The 25,703-nt window shown below is 34.6% G+C and overlaps 1 protein-coding gene across 1 annotated transcript in view; it reads left to right on the forward strand.

Moving 5' to 3' along the window:
• The window catches only part of Faah2 (fatty acid amide hydrolase 2), a 135,214-nt gene that overhangs the window by 68,463 nt on the left and 41,048 nt on the right, over positions 1-25,703 (forward strand). Inside the window, exon 8 of the mRNA XM_048796711.1 lies at positions 8,490-8,684. Coding sequence (XP_048652668.1) covers positions 8,490-8,684 — 195 coding nt within the window. The remainder of the gene's footprint in view (positions 1-8,489; positions 8,685-25,703) is intronic.

Below are 25,703 nucleotides of genomic sequence, written 5' to 3' on the forward strand. Positions count from 1 at the left end.
GGAGGGTGGAGGATGGGAAAGGCAGCGGAGCACAACAGACACTAGAGTTAAGTTTTTTCAAAAAAAAAAATCTTGATGGCATTATAGTCACTTATATTCTCTTCCTTGTATGTAGCCATGACAATTCAATTGAGGGAAAGTAGTATACTGACATCAAGTATTTAAATAAATCTTGAATTGTCTTATGCTAGCTTAATCCAAACAAAAAAAAACATGTTTTATCTCCCTAAATAATGTAAAGGGCCCTTTGCATTAGAGACATAGCCAAGCTATTATTTGTCATGATAGAAAATAAAAGCAAAGCAAAATGGAAGCAACAGTGAATTTTTCATAACTTACTTTGGTATTATAACAAGAGACAAAACCTTCAGGTGTGGGGGTCTTCTCACTATTCTAGGATCTCAGAACAGATGTCTTCAACAGTTTGTGGACTCCAGTGATAAGATAGGGTGAGAGAGGGGGGCTAGGGGTAAAAAAAAAATTCTGAATATTGCATCAGAATGGGTAAAAGTGTCATCAAGTTTTCTCCCTCCTCCCCAGAGCTGGCAAGTCCTGAAGTAGGACTATGCCAAAGGCCTCATGTAAAAAGATCAAAAAATTCATGAGCCTTTGCTTAGTAATACAAATATGCGTAAGACCATGACTTGCCAAAGGAGTCTGAGACTGACTGCTACATCTTTTACATAGTGCAGTGCATTAATTATGCACCATGTCTTGTGAAGCTTGACAGATAAAGCCTTTGTAATTGTTTATGGTTTGGCCTGAAAATCATACATATCATTTTGCCCTGGAGCTGGACTCCAATAAAACTATCATACACTATATATGATATTTTTCATAAAGATGAACAATACAGCAAGATTTATAATAAGTTATTTGGAAACAACTCAGTGGTGTAATAACAGAGGAATAGGAAATAAATTATCTTTAATAAATATGATGGAATTGTTTTTAGTCATTTAAAGCCAAGTTTATGAAAGTGTATAAATACCACAGGTGTTTTTGTATGTTATAATGGTGATTAGAAGAAGTAGAAGTTTTCACATATAGTATGAACTATATTATAAGATTTAATAATTGCACTTAGTACAATTGTTACATGAACTGAAATAATATGTTTATAATGTTTCCCTTGAGAATTATATTTCTATTTGAATTTTTATATATGAAATTTACCTGGTTTTCTGTGACTTATTTGTTCCTTTCATAATGAGAAAAAATTGTTTTTTAAAATATTAAACTTTATCTTAAAACAAAGAAATATTTAATGTTAAGTGCTAAGTATTTTAACATTTATTAAGCACTTACAGGGTACTTAATTTGCATGTATGTGTATGAAATTTTATGAAATAAATAAAAACTTGAACATATATTGGATACATTCTTTCAAATAAAATTCTATTATGAAGTATTGCTACGAAGTTTTGTGAATGAAGATTTTTAATACAGTATTGAGCTTTTTTGTTTTTTATTGAATCCTAATTATACATAATATCATGATTCACTTTTTTCTTTTTTTATTAGTTATTTTGAGTTAAATAAGACAATAGGATTAATTTTGACATAATTATAAAATAATGGAAAATAATTTGGTATAATTCAGTCACCGGTACATCCCCTTACATTCCCTTCCTCCCTCCCCCGTTCACTTCCCTCTATTCTACTGGATTTTTTTATTATTTTTATAGTTATTTTTTCTTTTATTTATTTTTAAGACATTTGTAAAAGTATTTATTTTTATTTTACTTTTTGTGTTTCATTGATTTCATTTTTTAAAAAATACATGACAGCGGAATGCATTATAATTCTTATTACACATATAGAGTACACTTCTTCATATCTTTGTATATAGAGTATGTTCATGCCAATTCATACCTTTATACATGTACTTTCTTTTGTTTTTTTCATTACAATTCTTATTATACATATATACTGTATTTTTTCATATCTCTGTTTATATAGAGAGTATGTTGACAGCCAATTGGAGTCTTCATACATGTACTTTGTATAATAATGTCCATCACCTTCCACAGCCCTTGCTGATCCCCTGCCCCCTCCCTTTCACTCCCACCCCTCTTCTATATCTAGAATTCATCTAATTCTCCCATGTTCCCACTCCTTACCCCACTATGAATTAGCCTCCTTATATTAAAGAAAACATTTGGTATTTGTTTTTTGGGGATTGGCTAAATTCACTTAGCATTATCTTCTCCAAAGCCATCCATTTACCTGCAAATGCCATGATTTTATTCACTTTCAATGCTGAGTAAAATTCCATTGTGTATATATGCCACAGTTCTTTTATTCATTTATCCACTGAAGGGCACCTCTGTTGGTTCCACAGTTTAGCTATTGTGAATTGTACTGCTATAAATATTGATGTGGCTGTGTCCCTGTAGTAGGCTGTTTTTAAGTCCTTTGGGTATAGTTTGAGGAGAGGGAATGCTGGGTCAAATGGTGGTTCCATTCCCAGATTTCCAAGAAATCTCCATACTGCTTTCCATATTGGCTGTACCAATTTGCAGTCCAACCAGCAATGTATGAGTGTACCTTCCCACCCCCCATCCTCTCCAACTTATTTGTCTTTAAAATAGCTGCAATTCTGTTTGGAGCGAGATGATATTTTAGAGTAGTTTTGATTTGAATTTATCTGATTGCTAGAAATGATGAGCATTTTTTTCATATATTTGTTGACTGTATATTCTCTTCTGAGAAGTATCTATTCAGGTCCTTGGCCCATTTTGTTGATTGGGTTATTTGTTATTTTGGTGCTTAGCTTTTTGAGTTATTTATGAACCCTATAGATTAGTGCTCTACCTGATTGTGAGGGGTAAAAAATTGTTCCCAGGATATGGGCTCTCTGTTCACCTCACAGATTGTTTCTTTTGCTGAGAAGAAACTTTTTAGTTTGATTTCATTCCATTTATTGATTCTTGGTTTTATTTCTTGTACTATAGGAGTCTTATTAAGGAATTTGGGGCCTAATCCCACATGATGAAGATTAGGAACTACTTTTTCATCTATTAAACACAGAGTCTCTGGTTTAATTCCTTGATCCATTTTTAGTTAAGTTTTGTGCATGGTGAGAGTTAGGGGTTTAATTTTATTTTGTTACATATGGATTTCCAATTTCCCAGCACCATTTGTTGAAGATGCTATCTTTTCTCCAGTGCATGTTTTTGGCACCTTTGTCTAATATAAAATAATTGTAGGCTTGTGGGTTTCTCTGGGTCCTCTATTCTGTACCATTGGTCTACCAATCTGTATTGGTGTCAATACCATGATGTTTCTGTTACTATTGCACTATAGTATAGTTTAAGGTCTGGTATAGTGATGCCTCCTGCTTCACTCTTCCTATTGAGGATTGCTTTACCTATTCTGGGTCTCTTATTTTTCCAGATGAATTTCACGATTGCTTTTCCTATTTCTATGAGGAATGCCATTGGGATTTTGAACAGAATTCCATTAAATCTGTATAGTGCTTTTGGTAGTATGGTCACTTTGATAATATTAATTCTGCCTATCCAAGTGCAAGGTACATCTTTTCATCTTCTAATGTCTTCTTTGATTTCTTTGTTTAGGGTTCTGTAGTTTCCATTGTATAGATCTTTCATCTCTTTTGTTGATTCCCAAGTATCTTTTTTTGAGGTTATTGTGAATGGGGTAGTATTCCTCATTTCCTTCTCAGAAGTTTTGTCACTGATATGCAGAAATGCCTTTGATTTATAGGTGTTGATTTTATATCCTGCTACTTTGCTGAATTCATTTACTAGTTCTAGAAATTTTCTGGTGGAGTTTTTTGGGTCTCCTAGGTATAGAATCATATCATCAGCATATAGTGCTAGTTTAAGTCCTTCTTTTCCTATACATATCCCTGTAATTTCTTTAATCTTCCTAATTGCTCTGGGCAGTGTTTGAAGAACTATGTTAAATAGAAGTGGTGAAAGAGGGCATCCCTGTGTTGTTACAGTTTTTATAGGGATTGCCTTCAATTTTTCTCCATTTAGAATGATGTTGGCCTGAAGCTTGGTGTAGATAGCCTTTATGATATTGAGATATGTTCCTGTTATCCCTAATTTTTCTAGTGTTTTGAAAATGAAGGGGTGCTGTATTTTGTCAAATGCTTTTTTCTGCATCTATTGAGATGATCATATGATTATTATCTTTAAGTCTATTGATGTGATGAATTACATTTATTGATTTCCATATGTTGAAACAACCTTGCATCCCTGGGATGAATCCCACTTGATCATGTGGTACAATCTTTTTGATATGTTTTTGAATTCAGTTTGCCAGAATTTTATTGAAAATTTTTGCATCCATGATCATTAGAGATATTGGTCTGAAGTTTTCTTTATTTTATGTATCTTTTCCTGGTTTGGGGATCAGGACGATATTGGCCTCATAGAATGAGTTTGGATTTACTGCCTCTTTGTCTATTTCCTGAAATAAATTGAAGGGAATTGGTATTGGTTCTTCTTTAAAGGTCTTGTTTAACTTGGCTGTGTATCCATCCAGTCCTGAGCTTTTCTTGGTTGGTAAGATTTGATGGTTTCTTCCATTTCTTCACTTGATGTTGTCTGTTTAAATTGTGTATATCTTCCTGACTCAATCTGGGAAAGTCGTATGACTTAAGAAATTTGTTGATGCCTTCAATAGCTTCTAGTTTATAGGAGTATAAGATTTCAAAATAATTTCTAATTATACTCTGTATTTCTGTAGTGTCTGTTGTGATATTAGCTTTTTTATGACATATGCTGGTGATTTCAGTTCTCTCCTTCTCTTCATTACCATGGCTAATGGTCTGTCAATTTTCTTTACTTTTTCAAAGAACCAACTTTTAGTTTTGTCAATTTTTTCAATTTTTTTTTGTTGTGATTTCATTGATTGCAGCTCTAATTTTAATTATTTCTTACATTCTACTGCTTTTGCTGCTGCTTTGTTCTTCTTTTTCTAAGGCTTTGAGATGTAGTGTGAGGTCATTTATTTGTTGACTTTTTTCTTCTCTTAAGGAATGAACTCCATGCAACGGATTTTCCTCTTAGTACTGTTTTCATAGTGTCTCAGTGATTTCGATATGTTGTGTCTATATTCTCATTTACCTCTAAGAAGTTTTTAATCTCCTTGATGTCTTCAGTAACCCATTGTTCATTCAGTAGCATATTGTTTAGTCTCCAGGTGATGGAGAAATTTTTATTTTTTATTTTGTCATTGATTTCCAATATCATTCCATTACAATTTGAAAAATGCATGGTAGTATCTCTACTTTTTTGTCTTTGCTAAGAGTTGCTTTGTGGTATAGTATACGGTCTATTTTAGAGAAGGATCCATGTGCTGCTGAGAAGAAAGTCTATCAGCTGAAATATTCAATATATGTTAGTTAAGTCTAAGTTATTGATTGTATTATTGAGTTCTATAGTTTGTTTATTCAACTTTTGTTTGGAAGATATATCCAGTGGTGAGAGAGGTGTGTTAAAGCCACCCAAGATTATTCTATTGTGGTCAATTTGACTCTTGAACTTGAGAAGCGTTTTTTTGATGAACATAGCTACACCATTGTTTGGGACATATATATTTATGATTGTTATGTCTTGTTGGTGTATGGTTCCCTTGAGCAGTATGTAATGTCCATCTTTGTCCTTTATGATTAACTTTGGATTGATGTCTACTTTATTTGATGTGAGTATGGGAACCCCTGCTTGCTTCCTCAGTTCATGTGAGTGGTATGATTTTTCCCAACTTTTCACCTTCAGTCTGTGTATGTATTTTTCTATCAGATGAGTCTCCTGGAGGAAGCATATTGTTTAGTCTTTTTAAAAATCCAATCTACCACCCTATGTGTTTTTATTGGTGTGTTTCAGCCACTAACATTTAGGTAATGGTAACATTTAGGGTTACTATTAAGATATGGTTTGTATTTCCAGCCATATTTGTTTATTTTTTGTTATTTTACTTGAATTGGTTTTTCTCTTTGATTAGGTTTTTCTTTACTGTACTACATCCCTCTGCTGAATTTCAATGCTGTTTTTCATTTCCTCTTCATGAAATATTTTGCCAAAGGTGGTTTATAATGCCAGTTTTCTAGCTATACATTCTTTTAAATTTTGTTTATCATGGAAGGTTTTTATTTCATATTCAAATCTAATGCTTAATTTTTCTGGATACCAGATTCTTGATTGGCACCATTATTTTTCAGAGCTTGATATATGTTGTTTCAGTATCCTCTAGCTTTCAGGGTCTGTGTTGAAAAATCTGCCATTATCCTAATTGTTTAACCCCTATATATAATCTCTCTTTATTCTGTATCTTAGGCATTTTCCTTATAATGTGCCTTGGTATAGATCTGTTATGATTTTGTATATTCAGTGTCCTGTAGGCTTCTTGAATTTGGATTTCCAATTCATTCTTTATGTTTGGAAAGTTTTCTGATATTATTTCATTGAATAGATTGCTCGTTCCTTTGGTTTGGACTTCTATGCCTTCCTCTATCCCAATAACTCTTAAATTTTGTCTTTTTATGCTATCCCATATTTTTTAATATTCTGCTCATGGTTTCTTACCATTATCACTATGATCTATGTTTTTTTTCAAGATGATTTATTTTATCTTCATTGTCTGATATCCTATGTTCTAAGTGGTATACTCTGTTGGTGATGCTTTCATTTGAGTTTTTAATTTGGTTTACTATTTCTTTCATTTCAAGGATTTCTGTTTGCTTTTTTTTAGAACCTTTATCTCCCTTTTCAGGTGATCTTTTGCTTCTTGGATATGTTTATGTAGATCTTTGTTGAAGTGATCTTTCACTGTATTTATTCTCTTATGTCTTCTTTGAATTCCCAAAACATTTTAACCATGAAATCTTTCTCTGTTATATTTTCTGCTGAAGCTGCCAATGCTTCTAATGATGTGTCATCTTGATTTGTTTGTGGTACTTTCTTCCATTGTCTCTTCATGTTCCTCATATGTCTTCCTTCCCAGCTCTGTAGATTTTTTGTATAACTGTTTTTAACCCTATAGATTTGTAGTGCTCTTGTAGTGCTCCAAGATCTCTCCTTTGTGGGGAAGGACAATGTTAACAGATCCCAATATCCACAATGCATCACCTATGAACAAATTTTTGTTATTAAGACATTTAGAATAAATGTGCAGAAATTTTGAATTCAATTATTTTTAAAAATATAATCAGTAGTTTCATAAAAAGGTTTACAATTTCTGGTGATGGATCAGGTATAGGACAATATGCTGAGGGGAAAAGATGTGAGGGTATAGATTTAATATATCTTAGGAAATGTGAAGGCAAAATCTAATGATGAGGGTTAGTAGCAGGTTTCTAGACAGGAAGTAATTTAGGGTAGACAATTATGTGGGAAGACAGTAGAGTACATAAAATAAACTCACATGCATTTAGAAAAATACAGGATGTAAAAATAGTAAAACTTGCAGGGTGAAAGAGGAAGAATGAGAAAGAAAGAAAGAAAGAAAGATAGAAAGAAAGAAAGAAAGAATAAAAAGAAAAAGAAAACAATTTAAAAACGGGCTTATGCAACTCCTCTATATTATATTATTCAGTTAACTCAGTCCTCAAAGTCCTATTTCATGCAAAGTTCTTAGTTTTACATATGTTGGGGATGTGAGGGCCAGAGGATAGAAGGGTAGAAGAGAAAGAAGAAGAAGAAAAGAAAATAGTCTTAGAGATCCATTTCTTTCCTGCTTGTCTTCTCATCCAATAGGTGGGGTTGTCTGTTTTAAGCTGGTGTCTTGGCCCTCAGGATGGTGTAGTTAACCAGAGTGAGAAGACTGAACCTTCTGTGGAGCATCTGGAATCAGGGAGTGCCTGAGTCTTTATTGGAGAGGTCATTCACATCTTTCATTAGATTAGTTTCCAAGTATCTTTTTAGATTATTGGGAATGGGATAGTTTTCCTAATTTCTTTTTCAGCAGATTCATTATTGGAGTACAGGAAAGTGATTGATTTATGTACCTTGATCTTATATTCTACTATTTTACTAAATTTGTTTATAAGCTCTAAAAGATACATTTCTTTGGTATATAATTCTATCATAAAATATTGCTAAGAGTTTTGTGAGTGTATATTTTTAATATAGCATTGAGTTTTAAAAAAATAGTCTTCATGTTCAAAATAATGTTCTCATTAAAGAATAATACTATGGTACATTATTTTGATTAAAATAGTATACAGTTAATATCAAAACATGTACATAATTGGTTTTTATATGAAAATATTAATTATGTAATACACTGTCAGGAAAATCTAGTAATCCTATAAGTAGCATTATTTTAAAAGATATGAAGGAGTTAACAGTAAACGCACAAAAATTCTCAGGTTTTGATCATAAGGTTATAAGGTTTTATCTTTATCATTTTCTTAGTGTTCTGTAATGTACATGTGTTATTTGTATAAGAAAAGACAATGGACAATAGTAATTAAAATTATTTCTTTATTTAAATTGATATTTATTATTTTGTAGGACTGGCTCTGTTCGAGGAAAAGCTCAAATATAACAAAGAGAAATACAAGAAGTTTAAGGCAGTTGAAGAAAGCCTGCATAAAGAACTGGTGGAGATGCTAGGTGATGATGGTGTGTTCTTATATCCCTCACATCCCACAGTGGCTCCCAAGCATCATGTTCCACTTACGAGGCCTTTCAACTTTGCTTATACAGGTACATACCTCTGTTCATTTCATTCTGTAATCTTAAAGAAATAGAGATATTTTCATGAAAAGCATAATTTTCTTTTGCTGGCTTTAAACACACTCTGTAGTTGAAAGCATACTGTGAACAAGAGTTCCTAATGTCTTACATGGAAAATGCTTCACTAATATTTGTCCTCCCCAGAAGAAACTGCAACTTAATAGTAGTAGACATCTTTTACAGAACTGGGGTTCAGTGGCTTGTATTCAATAACACAGTGTGATCTCACTGAATTCAAATGTTTCCTTACATGATCTGGCACATTGTAAAATCAAGTTATTATATTTCCTTGGATCTATAGCTTTCTAGAAGATTCTAGTACAGAAGACAATTCCCAAAGGAACCACTTATTTGCCTTAACTACCATCCATCTGAGTTTTATTTATTATATTGTTAAACCTACTCATTTGTTTCACATTGTTTAGGAACCACGGTTATTTGAGTTTTAAAGGACTCAGGATTTGTACTAGGTCAGTTTCTGTGGTTTCTCAAGGGTCTCTCTCAGGACCTTACAATTATATTTGAGATGAAGTTAGGATTTCTGTCAAATCTTGCATTTCCACTCTGGAAACTTCTAGTCCACTTAAACTTCTAATTTGGAGTCCTACTTATTTCAGCTCAAATAATTGTTTTTGGAACTTTTTAACCTATGCCCCCTGGAGCAGGACACCAAAACTTTCTGAACATATTTTCTTATCTTAGAAGTCAGCGTAATCAACATATTACAGTATCACTGTCAAGAATAAATGAAATGAAACATGTAAATAATTGGTATAAGGACCATAAAGGATTGGAATGTGGGAAAGGGTATAAAATTAAAGTCCTTATCCTTAATTTCCTTATCCGTACTCTGTTCCTTAGTTTGGTCATTTACCTCAGAGCATTTTTTAAATATTTATTTCTAAATTGCTGTGGTTCACTGTTATCATCTTTTTATTTAAGTTATGAAGACAGGAAAATTATTTAATATTTAACAAAGAAACTATACAGAAAATTACTGATCATAGCCACTTTTGGATTTCCCTCAGTTTGAATTATGTCACAATTTGAAATTTTACCCTATAGTTCAATACTAAATACATTTGCATAGTGTCCATTATAAGACATGTTAGTTATCTTCCAGATGATATAGACACAAAATCCAGGATCAATACTAGCCATGATTTATCAGCTACCTAATATATGCCAGAAACTGTGAACAAGGAATCCCATGCATAATCTCATTTAAGCTTCCCCCAATCCTTCACAATAGGTGTACTTATTTTCATATAAAAGATAAGGAAAACTGAGTTACTTAAAAAGTGACATAAGTCCTTGAAGACGAATGAATATAATTCCTAGCACTCACATCCTCCCACAAAGAGGAATGAAATCAGCAGTTGTATAGCTGCATTTTGAGATGAGTGACCATGGGAAAACACTGGAGCCCAAAAATGGAGAGATGGGAACTTTGTGAGACTCTACACCTGGGAATGATAGCAAAGAGAAACACAGAACCCTGGCAACTGACACCAGCTTTGTAGCTAGGGGAAGGAGAACTCCCCATTTCAGGGTAAAGAGTGTATTGGTAAACTCCACAGCACAGATGGCAGAAATCCTAGCTACTGGAAAGCTTTGCAACCATCATATGCTTGCAGGCCAGTTAGAGGAAAAATCTGTAGTCTGTATAATAGCTTTAATTTGGAAAAGAATCTCATGTCATTTTCAGGCAATTCCACAAAGCCTAGGGTCCTGTGGTTGGGCATCATCTTGAGAGACGAGCTATCCAAATTCATGCTATTCTTGGGGCCAGAAACATGCACATATTTTCATTTCTGAAACCGCTGCAGACATTGCACAATATGGGCAGGGAGGATTGCAGTCTTACAACTCCAACTTGACCCAGAAGAGGAGCTGTGACCCCAGCAATCAAACCCTATCCTTACCTGTATATTAGAAAGGGATAAGCAGGAAAGTGCCATCAAGAACAGAAAATCAAGGGTTCTAGTCTACTAGGAACAATGGTATGGCCATCCAGAAGTGGACCTTGCCAATGCAAAGGCTGAAGGCTGGCACCTGTATGATAACATCCAGCCACATTACCCCAAGTGTGAGCACCCTACTTTTTCACTGGAGTCAGCAGCCAGTTCCATAGTTCCTGCCGCCACAATCACTGCACCTACACTACTTAGGACTGTATGATCCTCCCCTTTGGGGCTAAGAATTACCCCCAAAGTTTCATCAAAATCCACCCCCACAAACTCTCTGGGCATACATGCTCCTTTCCCAGTGAGCCCATCAGCCTTCACTCTAGGTATTATTGTTAATGCCACCTCTGGGTGCACATTGCTTCTGGGTGCACATCCCTCTCTTATTGATCCAGCAACACAGGTGCTACCACCACCCTGCAACAATGCTACATCTGAGTGTGTGATAATTTCAGGACTGGGAAAAGGTACCACAGAAGTCTACTACTTATTCCCCATCACCTCTCCCTGAAAAATGTATGTTTGTGCTACCAACTGATCTCAGTTTTTCCCAATGCTGTGGGACTTCCACGGGTCCTTGCCAGGAACAAAGCTCACTCAGCAGTTTCTAAGAAATCATCTATTGCCTGACAGGTGCCACCATTCCAATTATCACTGTGAAAAAAAAATATATACTGTAGTGCACACAACTTTATTAATTATAAGAGTGTCCCAATAACTATGTATCCCCAGAGAGAATGGATCCCTTGAACTCTACCACAGCATCTATGGTGTATATAGTGAATAATTATAGCCACAAGGCTGTAGGGTTATTACCCTAAGGATCCTAGCTGGAACCAAATCCAACATTTCATACAAAAGACCATGTTAAGTAGAAAGCAGTTTAATAAAACAGTCAAACTTTATTAAAGTGGTAGAGATAAGTGATGCACCAGATATGCAAATATCAACATAGGAACACAAGAATATGAATATGTATAGTAACATGAAAGATCCCCAAAGATACAATACTTCAGGAATAGATCCAAAAGAAAATTATATTGATGAAATATCTGATTCATAGAATTATTTTAAGGAAGTTCAATAAGATTCCAGAAAATACAGACAGCTGAACAATTTTTTAAATCAATGCATTGTATGAGAATCTGAAAAGAGTTAGTGATCTTGAGAGACAAACCTTGAAGAGATCAATAAGTCAAATTTTTTAAAATTCAGTTGAAAGACAACAGACTAGATTAAGCAGAACAAAGACTATTAGAGCTTGAACACAGACTTTTTGAAATATTATGGTCAGACAAAAAAATAAAAATAAGAAGAAAGATTGAAGAAAATCTGTGAGACATTTGGGATGCAAGTAAATAAACAGATATCCACATTTTGGAATTATCTGAAGGAGAACAAAGAAGGAACAGCATAGAAAACCTATATAATGAAATAGCTGAAAACTTTACTTAACTTGGGAAAGGTATGAACTTTTAGATAAAAGGGGTATATAAGACCCCAATAGACATTGCCAGAAAAGATCCTAACTCTAGAGTATTATAATCCAACTACCAAGAACATAAGACAGAGATAACTACCAAGAGCATAAAACTTCAAGAGGAAATCACCACATCATTTTTGGGGGAATCCACATTAGATTACCTGTATATTTCTTAGCACAAACTTTGTAGGACCAAAATGTATGTAATGGCATATTCTAAGATAGAAATGAAAATAACTCAACCAAGAGTACTATATCCAGAAGAGATATCCTTTTAAAATAAAAGATAATTAAAGACATTTTAGGCAGGCAAAAACATAGACTTCATCATCACCAGAACAAATTTACAAAAGATTTTTAAGAGGGTAATAAATTCAGAATTTAAAGAAATATAGTAAAAGTTTTGAGAACACATAAATGTATAAAATACTCTGGTAGTCACAGAAAAGAAACATAAAAATGGAGTCTTATCAATAGAGTAAGTCAACAAAACACAAAGATGAGTAAGAAAATACAATAAACAACATTTAAAACAAATAGAAATAATTTCAAAAATGATAGAAGTCCTTACTTATCTATAGTAACCTCAAAAGTAAACAAACTGAATATTCCAAATAAAATAAAGAGATGGACTGAATGGATAAATAAAAACACCTGCCAGGCGTGGTGGTGCATGGAGGATTGAGAGTTCAAAGACAGCCTCAGCAAAAGCGAGGTGCTAAGCAATTCAGTGAGACACTGTTTCTAAATAAAATACAAAATAGGGCTGGGGATGTGGCTCAGTTATTGAGAGCCCCTGAGTTCAATCTCTGGTCCTCCCACCAAAGAAGAAAAGTACCCATTGTTATTCTGACTGCAAGAAACTCCCTTTTACTTCACTGGTAAAGAAACTCACAGAATGAAGTTGAAAAATGGAAAAAAGACATTCAACAAGAACAAAACCAAAGCAAAAAAGGAGTGGATATTCTTATATTGGAAAAAATATACTTAAAGACAAAAAATTTGACAGGAGACAAAGAAGGTCACTCTATATTAATTAAGTGATCAATTAATCAAGAAAATATAATAATTGCAAGTGTATGTTCACCTAATGCCAGAGCACACACTATTATGAAAAATGCATTATTAAACCTAAAGGCAGATATAGTATCCAATAGTGGAAGACTAAGATAGCATTTCCATCATTGAACAGATCACCCCAAGAAAACAAAATAACAAAGGAATAGCAAAGTTTAACTATAGATTAAAAAGAACTAACCAACATTAAGAGGGCCTTTCATCCAACAGTTGCAGAATATAGCACTTGGAATATTTTCTAGAATAAAACATATTACGCCACAGAACCAGTCTCAATACATATAAAGAATTGAAATAATATCATTGAGCTTCTCTGAGCTCAATGGAATATAATTGCAAATTAACCAATAATAGAGGATTCAGAAATTATATAAATTCTATATGTGGAATACAGTGAATTGGAGGCACTTATCACTAACCTGCTGCTCCATGAGATTGAACCAAAATAACACCTGTGCAGTTGCAGGTTGATTTGTGTTTGTATCAAGAAGTCATAGGAAAGTGCTGACGGGCAACTATAGTCAGTGACCTATTGAAACCCATACATATTGTTGTCTAGAGTGGGAAGCACAATACAGTGCACCAAAACAATAGTGCTCAGCATCTTTGCTGGAGGATAAATTCATCTTTAGCAGGCTGAAAGAGAGTCCTAGTGACCTCCCAACAGTGCAGCAAACATGAAGGCTGAACAGATAAGAGACATGGGTTCTACGTAGAGAGATGGCATGGGAAAAAAGATTTTGCTCACTTCCAAACATTTCCATTCAGTGCTGTGGTAGGGAGACATCTTTAAAGTATCCTACTATCTAAGCATACTGCTTTGAAGATCAGATGCCCCTGCATTTTAAAAATATATCTCCCAAACCTAGTGATTTCTTCTTTTCACTGTCTCAATGTGTTCTCAGTGTGAAACTTTGGGCCCAAAGAAATGACTGTCTCTAATCTGCTGAGAACACTAAACAGTGGCAAGTGTACTCTGTGAGGTGGAAGGAAATGGAAGGACCATCCATATATATTTGGTGTTCAAATTCTGTGACTATGAGGAAGATGATCTGTGTGTGATTTTGCTAGAGAACTAGGCATGGGAGCAGTGTGGATGGGACTGGCAGATCCCTAAGTTCCTGCAGCACTTCACTCAATGCAGATCCCATTGGCTTGGTCACTTCCTCTATGCTTAGAGGCATTCAGATTATAAGACAAAATAACTTGAATATTGGCTATGCACCTATGTGCACTGACTGAAAGTTTCAGGAACAAGGATGTGAAAATCCCATGGGTCCACAGGCACAGTGGGAGAGAGGGGCTGGCATGAATATTCTGTTGTTCATACTGGAATCCTAAGGTGCAAGGTTTGTGGCTAGGGGACTGAATTTAGTCCTGCTGCAAACATCTTTATTGGGCAATGAGGGGTAAAACTCCACCTACAAATTGCCCTACTAATTTGGTCTGTTTCACCTGAATCTGAAAAACACACTTGGGTACAGCTGTGACTCACTAACAGGCCCTTACCTGGTCAATTACAAATTTAGGGGACCCAGAAGGAAATTTCTCAATTTTATACATACTATGCACTAACAAATTATGCCACTGGAATTCCTCAATAATGAGGTACCTTTGACTTGTGTTTATTTTTACTTTTAGTTTATTTTTGTTCTGTCTTGCTTTGTTTTCCCTCTTTCCCCCCACACTGTTATGTATTTTAAATTCTCCAATTGGAGTGCACTCTCTCTTTGAATTCTTATTAGTTTCTTTACTCTCTCTTTTCAATTACTTTTATGTCTTTCTTTCATTTTCTATATTTTTACTTAATTTAGTATTAATTTTACTTTCATTAATGTGTAACATTTCCCTGTTCCATATTATCATTTTTTATTTGACTATTTTTATTGATAATTCAGTGTTACATTTGCTGGCTTCGAGGTTTTAAATTTTCTACACTTTCTAGGCTTACATCTACACATAGATTTGCTGAATCTATGAAGAAGAATATGAAGTCTTTTTTCACATAAATCATAGAGGAATATATCCACTGGTGCTGAACAAATTCTTTATATTAGCAGTGTATTGCCTTTGGCTATAATGTTAGTAGATTGTGAGAAAATACTTGCAATTTAATTTTATGTTAAGTTTTTTTGTTCTAATTAGTTATACATGACAGTAGAATACATTCAGGCAAATCATACATAAATGGAGTGAATCTTGTACATGATATATGATTGCATTGGCCATGGAGTCATATTTGTACGTAGGATATCAATGTCTGATTCATTCTACAATCCTTCCTACCTTATCCCTTTCCCCTCACTTCATTTACCTCTGCATAATCCAAAGTACCTCTCTTCTTCCCTAGCCCCCATTATCGTGAATTAGCACTCACATATCAGAGAAAACATTCAGACTTTGGTTTGGGGGATTGGCTTATTTCGGTTAGCATGATATTCTCCAGCTGTATCCATTTACCAGCAAATGTAATAATTTTATTCTTTTTTAAAGCAGAGTAATATTCCATTGTGTATATATACCACATTTTCTTTATCTATATTAACTACATGAACCTCAGATACAGCATTAATCTCTAGGATATATAAAGAGCCAGAAAAACCTTAACACTCACAAAAGAAACTCTAAGCTATAAATGGGCTCAGGAACTGAACAGACATTTCACAGAAGAAAAAAAATACAATCAATCAACAAACATATGAAAACCTGTTCAACATCTTTAGCAATTAGGAAAATGCAAATCAAAACTACATTGATGGCTGGGGTTCTGGCTCCGTGGTAGAGTGCTTGCCTAGCATGCATGTGGCAGTGGGTTCAGTCCCCAGTACCACATAAATAAAAACTAAATAAACAAAATAATGGTATTTTAAAAATTACATTGAGATTTCATTTCACTTCAACTAGAATGGCAATTATCAAAAATACAAGCAACAATAAATGTTGGTGATGATGGGAGAAAAAGGCATACTCATACATTGTTGGTGGTACTGGAAATTGATGCAACCACTATGGAAAGCAGGATGCAGATTCCGCAGAAAACTTGAAATGGAACCACCATTTCATCCAGCTATCACACTCCTTGGTTTATAGCCAAATGACTTAAAATCAGCATACTATAGTGATGCAGCCACATCAATGTTTATATCAGCTCAATTCACAATAGCTGGACTATGGAACTAACATAGGTGTCCCTCAATAGATGAATGAATAAAGAAAATGTTCTATGTTATTATTGTCCCTTTCTTCTCTATGACCAGTGGTGGTGTAAAGATGTTTTTAATAGATTTTTATTGTATGTCTATATCCTTAAAAATAAGGTAAATGCAAATTAAAACTATACTGACATTTCATTTCACCTCAGTCAGAATGGCTATTATTAAAATAAACAAAATTAAAACAAATTTTGGCAAGAATGTGGGAAGAAGAAACTCTTCTTCAGTGTTTGTGAGAATGTATATTGGCAAAGCCACTGTGAAAAACAGCATGGAAGTTCCTCAATAAAATAAAAATATATATGCCATTGAATCCATCAAAACCACTTCTGGATACATAGCTGTATGAATCAAAGTAAGCATACTGTAGAAATTCTAGCACACACATGTGTATTTTGCCAGTATTGACAATAATCAAGTTATGGAACCAGCCTATATGCCCATCAGCACAAAAATGGATAAATAAACCATGTGATAGTATGCAACTATAAGGAAGAGGAAAATCATGTTATGTGCATGAAAATGGGTGGAAAAGAAGGTCATCATGTTGAGAAAAATAAGTCAGAATCAGAAAAATATCATTTGTTTCCTCTCATATGTGGAATTTAGAAAGAAAAAAATGGCTTACATGAAAGTTGAAGGGGGACTATTAATAGGAGAAGAATGTGGGAAAGGTGAGGGTGGGGAAATAGGGAGGGTAGATATGATCAAAGAAATTGTCACAATATATTCCGTTATGTTATAGAATTATTATGCACAATAATTATAATTTTAAAATACGATGTTAAAATTCATGGAAACAACATGCTAAGAAAGAATTAGTATTAAATAAAATGGAAAGAAAATCGTTGTTAAAAATTATAAAAAGAAAAATCTTAGCAAAATTAATGGGACTCATAAAAAGCTGTATTAAAAGGGAAATTTATAACAATAACCACTTTATAAACATTAAAATGTTTATAAACATAAAATGTTTCAAGTCTTGGGTTGCAGCACAGTGGTAGAGTGCTTGCCTTGTACACATGAGGCCCTAGGTTCAATCCTCAGCACCACATAAAAATAAATGAATAAAAAAGGTTGCATTTATACACAATGGAATATTACTCAGCATTAAAAAATAACAAAATCATGGCATTTGCATGGAAATGGACGGCACTAGAGCAAATTATGCTAAGCGAAGTTAGCCAATCCCTAAAAAACAAATGCCAATGCCAAATGTCTTCTCCGATATAAGGGAGGTGACTCAAAACAGAGTAGGAAGGAAGAGCATGAGAAGAAGATTGCCACGAAACAAGGAAAAGAGGAGGGAGGGAAAGAGAGGTAGAAGGGGAATTGCATGGAAGATGGAAGGAGACCCTCATGGATTCACAAAATGCGTATACTATGGTGTGAGGGGGAAGGGAAGAAGAGAGAGAGAGAGAGAGAGAGAGAGAGAAGTGTCACAGTAGAATGGGTAGAGAATAGTGATGGGAGGGGAGGGGAGGGGGGATAGGGAGGACAGCAGAATACAACTGACACTAGGATTGCTGTATGTATACACATGGATGTATAACCAATGTGATCCTGCAATCTGTACACGTGGAACAATGAGAATTCATACCCTATATGAATCAAATGTATGATATGTCAAGATCATTGTATTGTCTTGAACAACTAATAAAAAATTTAAAAATAAAGGTAGTGTCCATCTACAACTAAAAAAAATAAAAATGTTTCAAATAAATGAACTCATAGAGAATCTCAAAGAACAAGAAAAATAAAATCTTAGCAAACTCAAAATTAGGAGAAAGCAAGAATAAGCAAAATCATATCATAAATAAATAAGAGATTACAATTACAGAAGACTAATGGAACAGTAGGTTCTTTAAAAATATAAAATAAACAATCCTTTAAATAGGTTAGGAAACTAGAAAAATAAAAAACTAAAATAAAAATGGAAGATTAAAAATATGTTACAACTCATACCACACAAATGCTAAGTTTGACTGGAGCCTTTTTAATTTCTTTTATACATTACAATAGTGAAATGCATTACATTCATATTTATACATTCACAGCACAATTTTTCATAACTCTGTATATAAGTATGTTCATGCCAAATTATGCCATTATACATGAGCTCTCTTATTGATTTTTTTGCATTACAATTCTTAATACATCTTTATACCACCATTTATCATATCTCTGTATGTATATAAGGTATGTTGACACCAAATTCACATCTTCATACATGTATTTTGTATAATGATAACCATCTCCTTCCACCATTCTTGCTGTTCCCCTTCTCCCTCCCTTTCCCTCCCACCCCTATTCCCTATCTAGAGGTAATCTTCCTGCCCTGCTCTCCCTCCCTTCCCCACTTTGAGCCACCCCAATTATATCAGAGAAAATATTCAGCATTCGTTTTTTTGGGATTGGTTAACTTCACGTAGCATAATCTTCTCTAATGCCATCCATTTCTCTGCAAAAGCCACAATCTTATTTTTTTAATGCTGAGTAATATTCCATTGTGTATAAATGACACATTTTTCTTTATCCATTCATCCCCTGAAGGACATCTAGGTTGGCTCCACAGTTTAGCTATTGTGAATTGTGCTGCTATAAACATTGATGTGGCTGTGTCCCTGTAGTGCTGTTTTTAAGTCCTTTGGGTACAGTCTGAGAAGAGAAATAGCTGGGTCAAATGGTGTTTTCATTCCCAGATTTCCAAGGAATCTCCATACTGCTTTCCAAATTGGCTGCATTAGTTTGGAGTCCCACCAGCAGTATATGAGTTTACATTTTCCCCACATCCTCGCCAACACTTGTTGTTTGTCTTCATAATGTCTGCCATTCTTACTGGTGTGAGATGATATCTTACAGTAGTTTTGATTTGCATTTCTCTGATTGCTAGAGATGATGAGCATTTTTTCATATATTTGTTGATTGATTGTATATCATCTTCTGAGAAGTGTCTGTTCAGGTCCTTGGCCCATTTATTGATTGGATTACTTGGGTTTTTTTATTGTTGTTGTTATGTTGAGCTCTTCATATACACTAGAGATTAGAGCTCTGTCTGATGTGTGAGGGGGGAAATTTGTTCCCAGGATGTAGGCTCCTTATTCACTTCACAGATTATTTCTTTTCTGAGAAAAAACTTCTTAGTTTGAATCCATCCCATTTGTTGATTATTGGTTTTAATTCTTGTGCTATAGGCATCTTATTGAGGAAGTTGGAGCCTAGCCCCTCGTGATGAAGATTAGGGCCTACTCTTTCTTCTATTAGATGCAGAGTCTCTGGTTTAATTCCTAGATCCTTTTTTTTTCTTTTTTTTTTTAATATTGTTGGTTGTTCAAAACATTACAAATTTCTTGATATATCATATTTCACACTTTGGAGGATAGGAAAGGCAGCAGAACACAACAGACACTAGTATGGCAATATGTAAATCAATGGATGTGTAACTGATGTGATTCTGCAATCTGTATATGGGGTAAAAATGGGAGTTCATAACCCACTTGAATTCCTAGATCCTTGATCCATTTTGAGTTAACTTTTGTGCATGGTGAAAGATAGGGATTCATTTTCATTTTTTTGCATATGGATTTCCAGTTTTCCCAGCACCATTTGTTGAAGATGCTATCCTTTCTCTAGTGCATGCTTTTGGCAACTTTGTCTAATATGAGATAGTTCTAGTTTTGTGGATTAGTCTCTGTGTCCTCTATTCTGTACCATTGGTCTACCAGCCTCTTTTGGTGCCAGTACCATGCTGTTTTTTGTTACAATTGCTCTGTAGTATAGTTTAAGACCTGGCATAGCGATACCACCAGTTTCACTCTTCCTGCTTAGAATTACTTTAGATATTCTGGGTCTCTTATCTTTCCAGATGAATTTCATCATTGCTTTTTCTATTTCTATGAGGAATGCCATTGGGATTTTGATTGGAATTTCATTGAACCTGTATAGTGCTTTTGGTAGTATGGTCATTTTAATAATATCAATTCTGCCTATCCAAGAGCAAGGTAAAACTTTCCATCTTCTAAGGTCTTCTTCTGTTTCTCTCTTTAGGGTTCTGTAGTTTTCATTGTATAGATCTTTCACCTCTTTTGTTAAGTTAATTCCCAAGTATTTTTTTTTTGAGGATATTGTGAATGGGGTAGCTTTCCTCATTTCCCTTTCAGAGGATTTGTCACTGATATACAGAAATGACTTTGATTTATGGATGTTGCTTTTATATCTTGCCACTTTGCTAAATTCATTTACTAGTTCTAGAAGTTTCCTGGTGGAGTTTTTTGGGGTCTTCTAGGTATAGAATCATATCATCAGCTAATAGTGCTAATTTAAGTTCTTCTTTTCCTATAGTTATTCCTTTAATTTCTTTCATCTGTCAAATTGCTCTGGGGAGTACTTCAAGAACTATGTTGAATAGAGTGGTGAGAGAGGGCATCCCTGTCTTGTTCCAGATTTTAGAGGGAATGTCTTCAATTTTTCTCCGTTTAGAATGATGTTGGCCTGAGGCTTAGCATACATAGCCTTTACAATGTTGAGGTAAGTTCCTGATATCCCTAGTGTTTCTAGTATTTTGAACATGAAGGGGTGCTATTTTTTGTCAAATGCTTTTTCTGCGTCTATTGATGATCATATGATTCTTATCTTTAAGTCTATTGATGTGATGAATTACATTTATGGATTTCTGTATGTTGAACCAAACTTGCATCTCTGGTATGAATCCCACTTGATCATGGTGCACAATCTTTTTGATATGTTTTTGTATTCAATTTGCCAGAATTTTATTGATGATTTTTTCATCTATATTCATTAAAGATATTTGTTTGAAGTTTTCTTTCTTTGAGGTGTCTTTGTCTGGTTTTGGAATAAGGGTTATATTGGCCTCATAGTGTTAATTTGGAAGTACTCCCTCTTTTTCTGTTTCCTGAAATAGATTGAAGAGTATTAGTATTAGTTCTTCTTTAAAGGTCTTGTAAAACTTGGCTATATATCTTTCTGATCCTGGGATTTTCTTTTTTGGTAATCTTTTGATGGCTTCTTCTATTTCCTCACTTGATATTGTTCTGTTTAAGTTGTATATATCTTCCTGACTCAATCTGGGAAGTCATATGATTCTAGGAATTTATCAATGCCTTCACTATCTTCTATTTTATTACAGTATAAGGGTTCAAAGTAATTTCTAATTCTCTTCTGTATTTCTGTAGTGTCTATTGTGATATTGCCTTTTTCATCCCGTATGCTAGTAATTTGGGTTCTGTCTCTCCTTCTCTTCATTAGCATGGCTAAGGATCTGTCAATCTTATTTATGTTTTCAAAGAACCAACTTTTAGTTTTGTCAAAATTTTCAATTGTTTCTTTTTTTCAATATCATTGATTTCAGCTCTGATTTTAATTATTTCGTGCCTTCTACTGCTTTTGCTGCTGTTTTGTTCTTCTTTTTCTAGGTCTTTGAGATGTAGTGTGAGGTCATTTATTTGTTGGCTTTTTTTTAAAGAGAGAGAGAGAATTTTTTAATATTTATTTTTTAGTTTTTCAGAGGACACAACATCTTTATTTTATTTTTTATGTGGTACTGAGGAATCAAACCCAGCACCCAGTGCATACCAGGTGAGCATGCTACCACTTGAGCCATATCCTCAGCCCCAGCTTTTTCTTCTTTTAAGGAATGAACTCCATGCAATGAATTTTCCTCTCAGTACTGCTTTCATAGTGTCCGAGATTTCGATATGTTGGGTCTGTGTTCTCATTTACCTCTGAGAATTTTTTTAATTTCCTCCTTGATGTTTTCTGAAACACATTGTTCATTCAGTAGCATATTGTTCATTGTCCATGTGATGTAAGAATTTTTCTTCCTTATTTTATTGTTGATTTCCAATTTCATTCCATTGTGATTGGATAAAATGCAAGGTAGTATCTCTACTCCTTTGTACTTACTAAGAGTTGCCCTATGGCATAATATATGTTCTATTTTTGAGAAGAATCCATGTGCTGCTGAGAAGAAAGCGTATCTGCTTGATGTTGGTTGATATATTCTATATATGTCAATTAAGTCTAAGTTATTAATTGTGTTATTGAGTTCTATAGTTTCTTTATTCAACTTTTGTTTGTAAGATCTGTCCACTGCTGAGAGAGGTGGGTTAAAATCACCTATGATTATTGTGTTGTGGTCTATTTTGACTCTTGAACTTGAGAAGAGTTTGTTTGATGAACATAGTTGCACCATTGTTTGGGGCATCTATATTAATGATTTCTATGCCGTGTTGGTGTATGGTTCTCTTGAGCAGTATGTAGTGTCCTTCTTTATCTCTTTTGATTAACTTTGGCTTGAAGTCTACTTTACTGGATATGAGTATGGATGCCCCTGCTTATTTCTGTGGTCCATGTGAGTAGTATGATTTTTCCCAACCTTTCACCTTCCGACTGGAGCCTTTTATGAACAACAATATGACAACAAATTGAAAGACAAAAGAAAAGGTAATTTTTGGAAAGATAAAAACTACTAAAATTAAATAATAAAAAATATACAGAGATCAGTAATTACAAGTAAGACTGATTCAGTAATAAATGTCTCCCAGCAAAGTCCAGCACATGAAACAGTTTTAATGCTAAATAATCCCACTTTTAATGAACTAATGACAAATCTCAAACTTTCAAATAAGGAAAAATGAGCAAATTCTTTTAAGTTCATTCTATGAGGACAGGTTTACCCAAAGCAGACAAAGACACAAGAGAAAACAAAAATTTAACACTTGACAGTAAGATAAACTGTAGAGACACATAAATTCAGAAACTTTGAACATAACAAGAATTACTATGTTAGAAACACACCATCTTGCTGCTGCAGGTGGAAGCAGTGGCTGCTACTTTGGCTGCTGAAGAAAGGGTAAGCACAAATACTTAGAAAAGCATGGCAAAAAAATGGCCTGGGAGAACCTGTGGAGAAGCAAGAGACACTATTTTTTTTGTTGTTCTAATTAGTTATACATGACAGTAGAGTGCATTTTGACACATCATACATAAATGGAGTATAACTTCTCATTCTTCTAGTTGGATAACTTGTAGAGTTATATCAGTCATATAATGACATGTACAAATAGTGTAATAACGTTCAGTTTATTCTACTATCTTTCCTACCCCCATGCCCCATCCTCTCCCTTTACTCCCCTATGTCTAATCCAAAGTACATCTATTCTTCCCTCTTATTGTGAATTACCATCTGCATATCAGAGAAATCATTCATCCTTTGTTTATATAGGATTGTCCTATTTCACTTAGCATGATGGCCTCTAGCTCCATCCATTTGTCAGAAAATTCAATAATTTCATTCTTTGAGTAATTTTTCATTGTGTTTGTATACCACATTTTCTTTATCCATTCATCTGTTGAGGGGTATAGTTGCTTCCATAGTTTAGCTATTGAGTTGAGCTGCTATTAATATTGATGTGGCTGTGTCACTATAGTATGCTAATTATAAGTCCCTTGGATATAAACCAAGGAGTAGGATAGCTGGGTGAAATGGTTGTTTTATTCCAAGTTTCTGAGGAATCTGTGTCCTGCTTTCCATATTTGCAGTCCCACCAACAATGTATGAGAGTACCTTTTTCCCCATATCTTTGTCAACATTTATTGTTGCTGTGTTCTTGATAATTGCCATTCTGACTGAGGTGAGAAGAAATCTTATAGTAGTTTTGATTTGCATTTCTCTGATTATGAGAGATATTGAATAGTTTTCCATATATTTGTTGATCAATTGTAATTTTTTGTTCTGTAAAATGTCTGTTCAGTTCCTTAGCCCATTGGTGATTGGGTTATTATTATTATTTTGGGGGGTTTAGGTTATTTAGGCTGTTTATATATCCTGGAAATTAATGCTTTATCTGAGGTGCATGTGGTAAAGATTTTCTCCCATTCTGTAGGCTCTCTGTTCATGTTATTTATTGTTTTCTTTGCTGTGAAGAAGAATTTTAGTTTGATTCCATTCCATTTATTTATTCTTTTTAAAAATTGTTTTGTAGTTGTAGATGGAAAGAATGCCTTTATTTTATTTGTTAATTTTTATGTGGAACTGAGGATTGAACCCATTGCCTCATGCATGCTAGGCAACTACTCTGCCTCTAAGCTACAGCCTCAGTCCCCATTTATTGATACTTGATTGTACTTCTTGCACTTTGGGTGTCTTGATAAGGAAGTTGGTTGCTAAGCTGATATGATGGGGATTTGGGCCTACTTTTCCTTCTATTAGGTGCAGGGTCTTGTTCCAGTGCCTAAGTCCATTATTCACTTTTTAAAATTTTTGGTTTTTGATTGTAGATGGGCACAATACCTTTATTTATTTATTTTTATGTGGTGCTAAATATTGAACCCAGTGCCTTACATGTGCTAGTCAAGTGTTCCACTGAGCTATAATCCCAGCCCACCTTGATCCTCTTTGACTTTTCTAAAGGGTGAGACATTTTGAAATATATGGGTTTTCAATTTTTCCAGCACCATATGTTGAAGAGGCCATTTTTCTCAAATGAATTTTTTGGCATATTTGTCTACTATGAGATAACTGTATTTATGTAGGTTTGTCTCTGTGTCTTCTATTATGTAACATTGATCTGCATGTCTGCTTTGTTGCCAATACTATGCCATTTTTGTAATTATGGCTCTGCAATATAATTTAAGGTCTACTACTGTGATGCCTCCTGATTCATTTTTCTTGCTCAGGATTGCTTTGGCTATTCTGGGTCTCTTATTTTTCCAAATGAATTTAATGATTGCATTTTCTATTTCTATGAAAAACATCATTAGGATTTTTACAGGAATTATATTAAATATGTATAACCTGGGGAGATCGGGAAGATGGCGGCGAGGGGAGTGCATTGCCCCCGTGTGCTGCGTCACTGTGTGGGAGTATGACAAGTCAGGACGGCTAAAGGCTATCTTGTTAGGAATTTCCAGCAATAGTGGGGTGCTCCGGAACCTGGAGGAAGGATTTCCATCGCACGAGGATCGGCTACGGGGACTCAAACGTGAGAGATTTGTCGCGCGGAGGGTAACACTGCTTATTCAGCAAATCGCCCTGCAGCGCGCGCTGGGAAACGAGGAGATAGCGACGCAGGGATACAGCGCTGCAGTTTCTGCCATCTGTGCAAGCACCGTACTCAGGGCTGAGTTCTGGGTTCGAGACGGGGGAAGGAAGCGGTCCATTTCGGTTCTCCACACCGGTCAGACCACAGAGGAGGCCAGCGGCCACCATGTTGGAGAGCTGACGTCACCA

This window comes from Marmota marmota, unplaced genomic scaffold, assembly GCF_001458135.2.
Source record: "Marmota marmota marmota unplaced genomic scaffold, marMar, whole genome shotgun sequence".
In the NCBI taxonomy this organism is placed as follows: domain Eukaryota; kingdom Metazoa; phylum Chordata; class Mammalia; order Rodentia; family Sciuridae; genus Marmota; species Marmota marmota.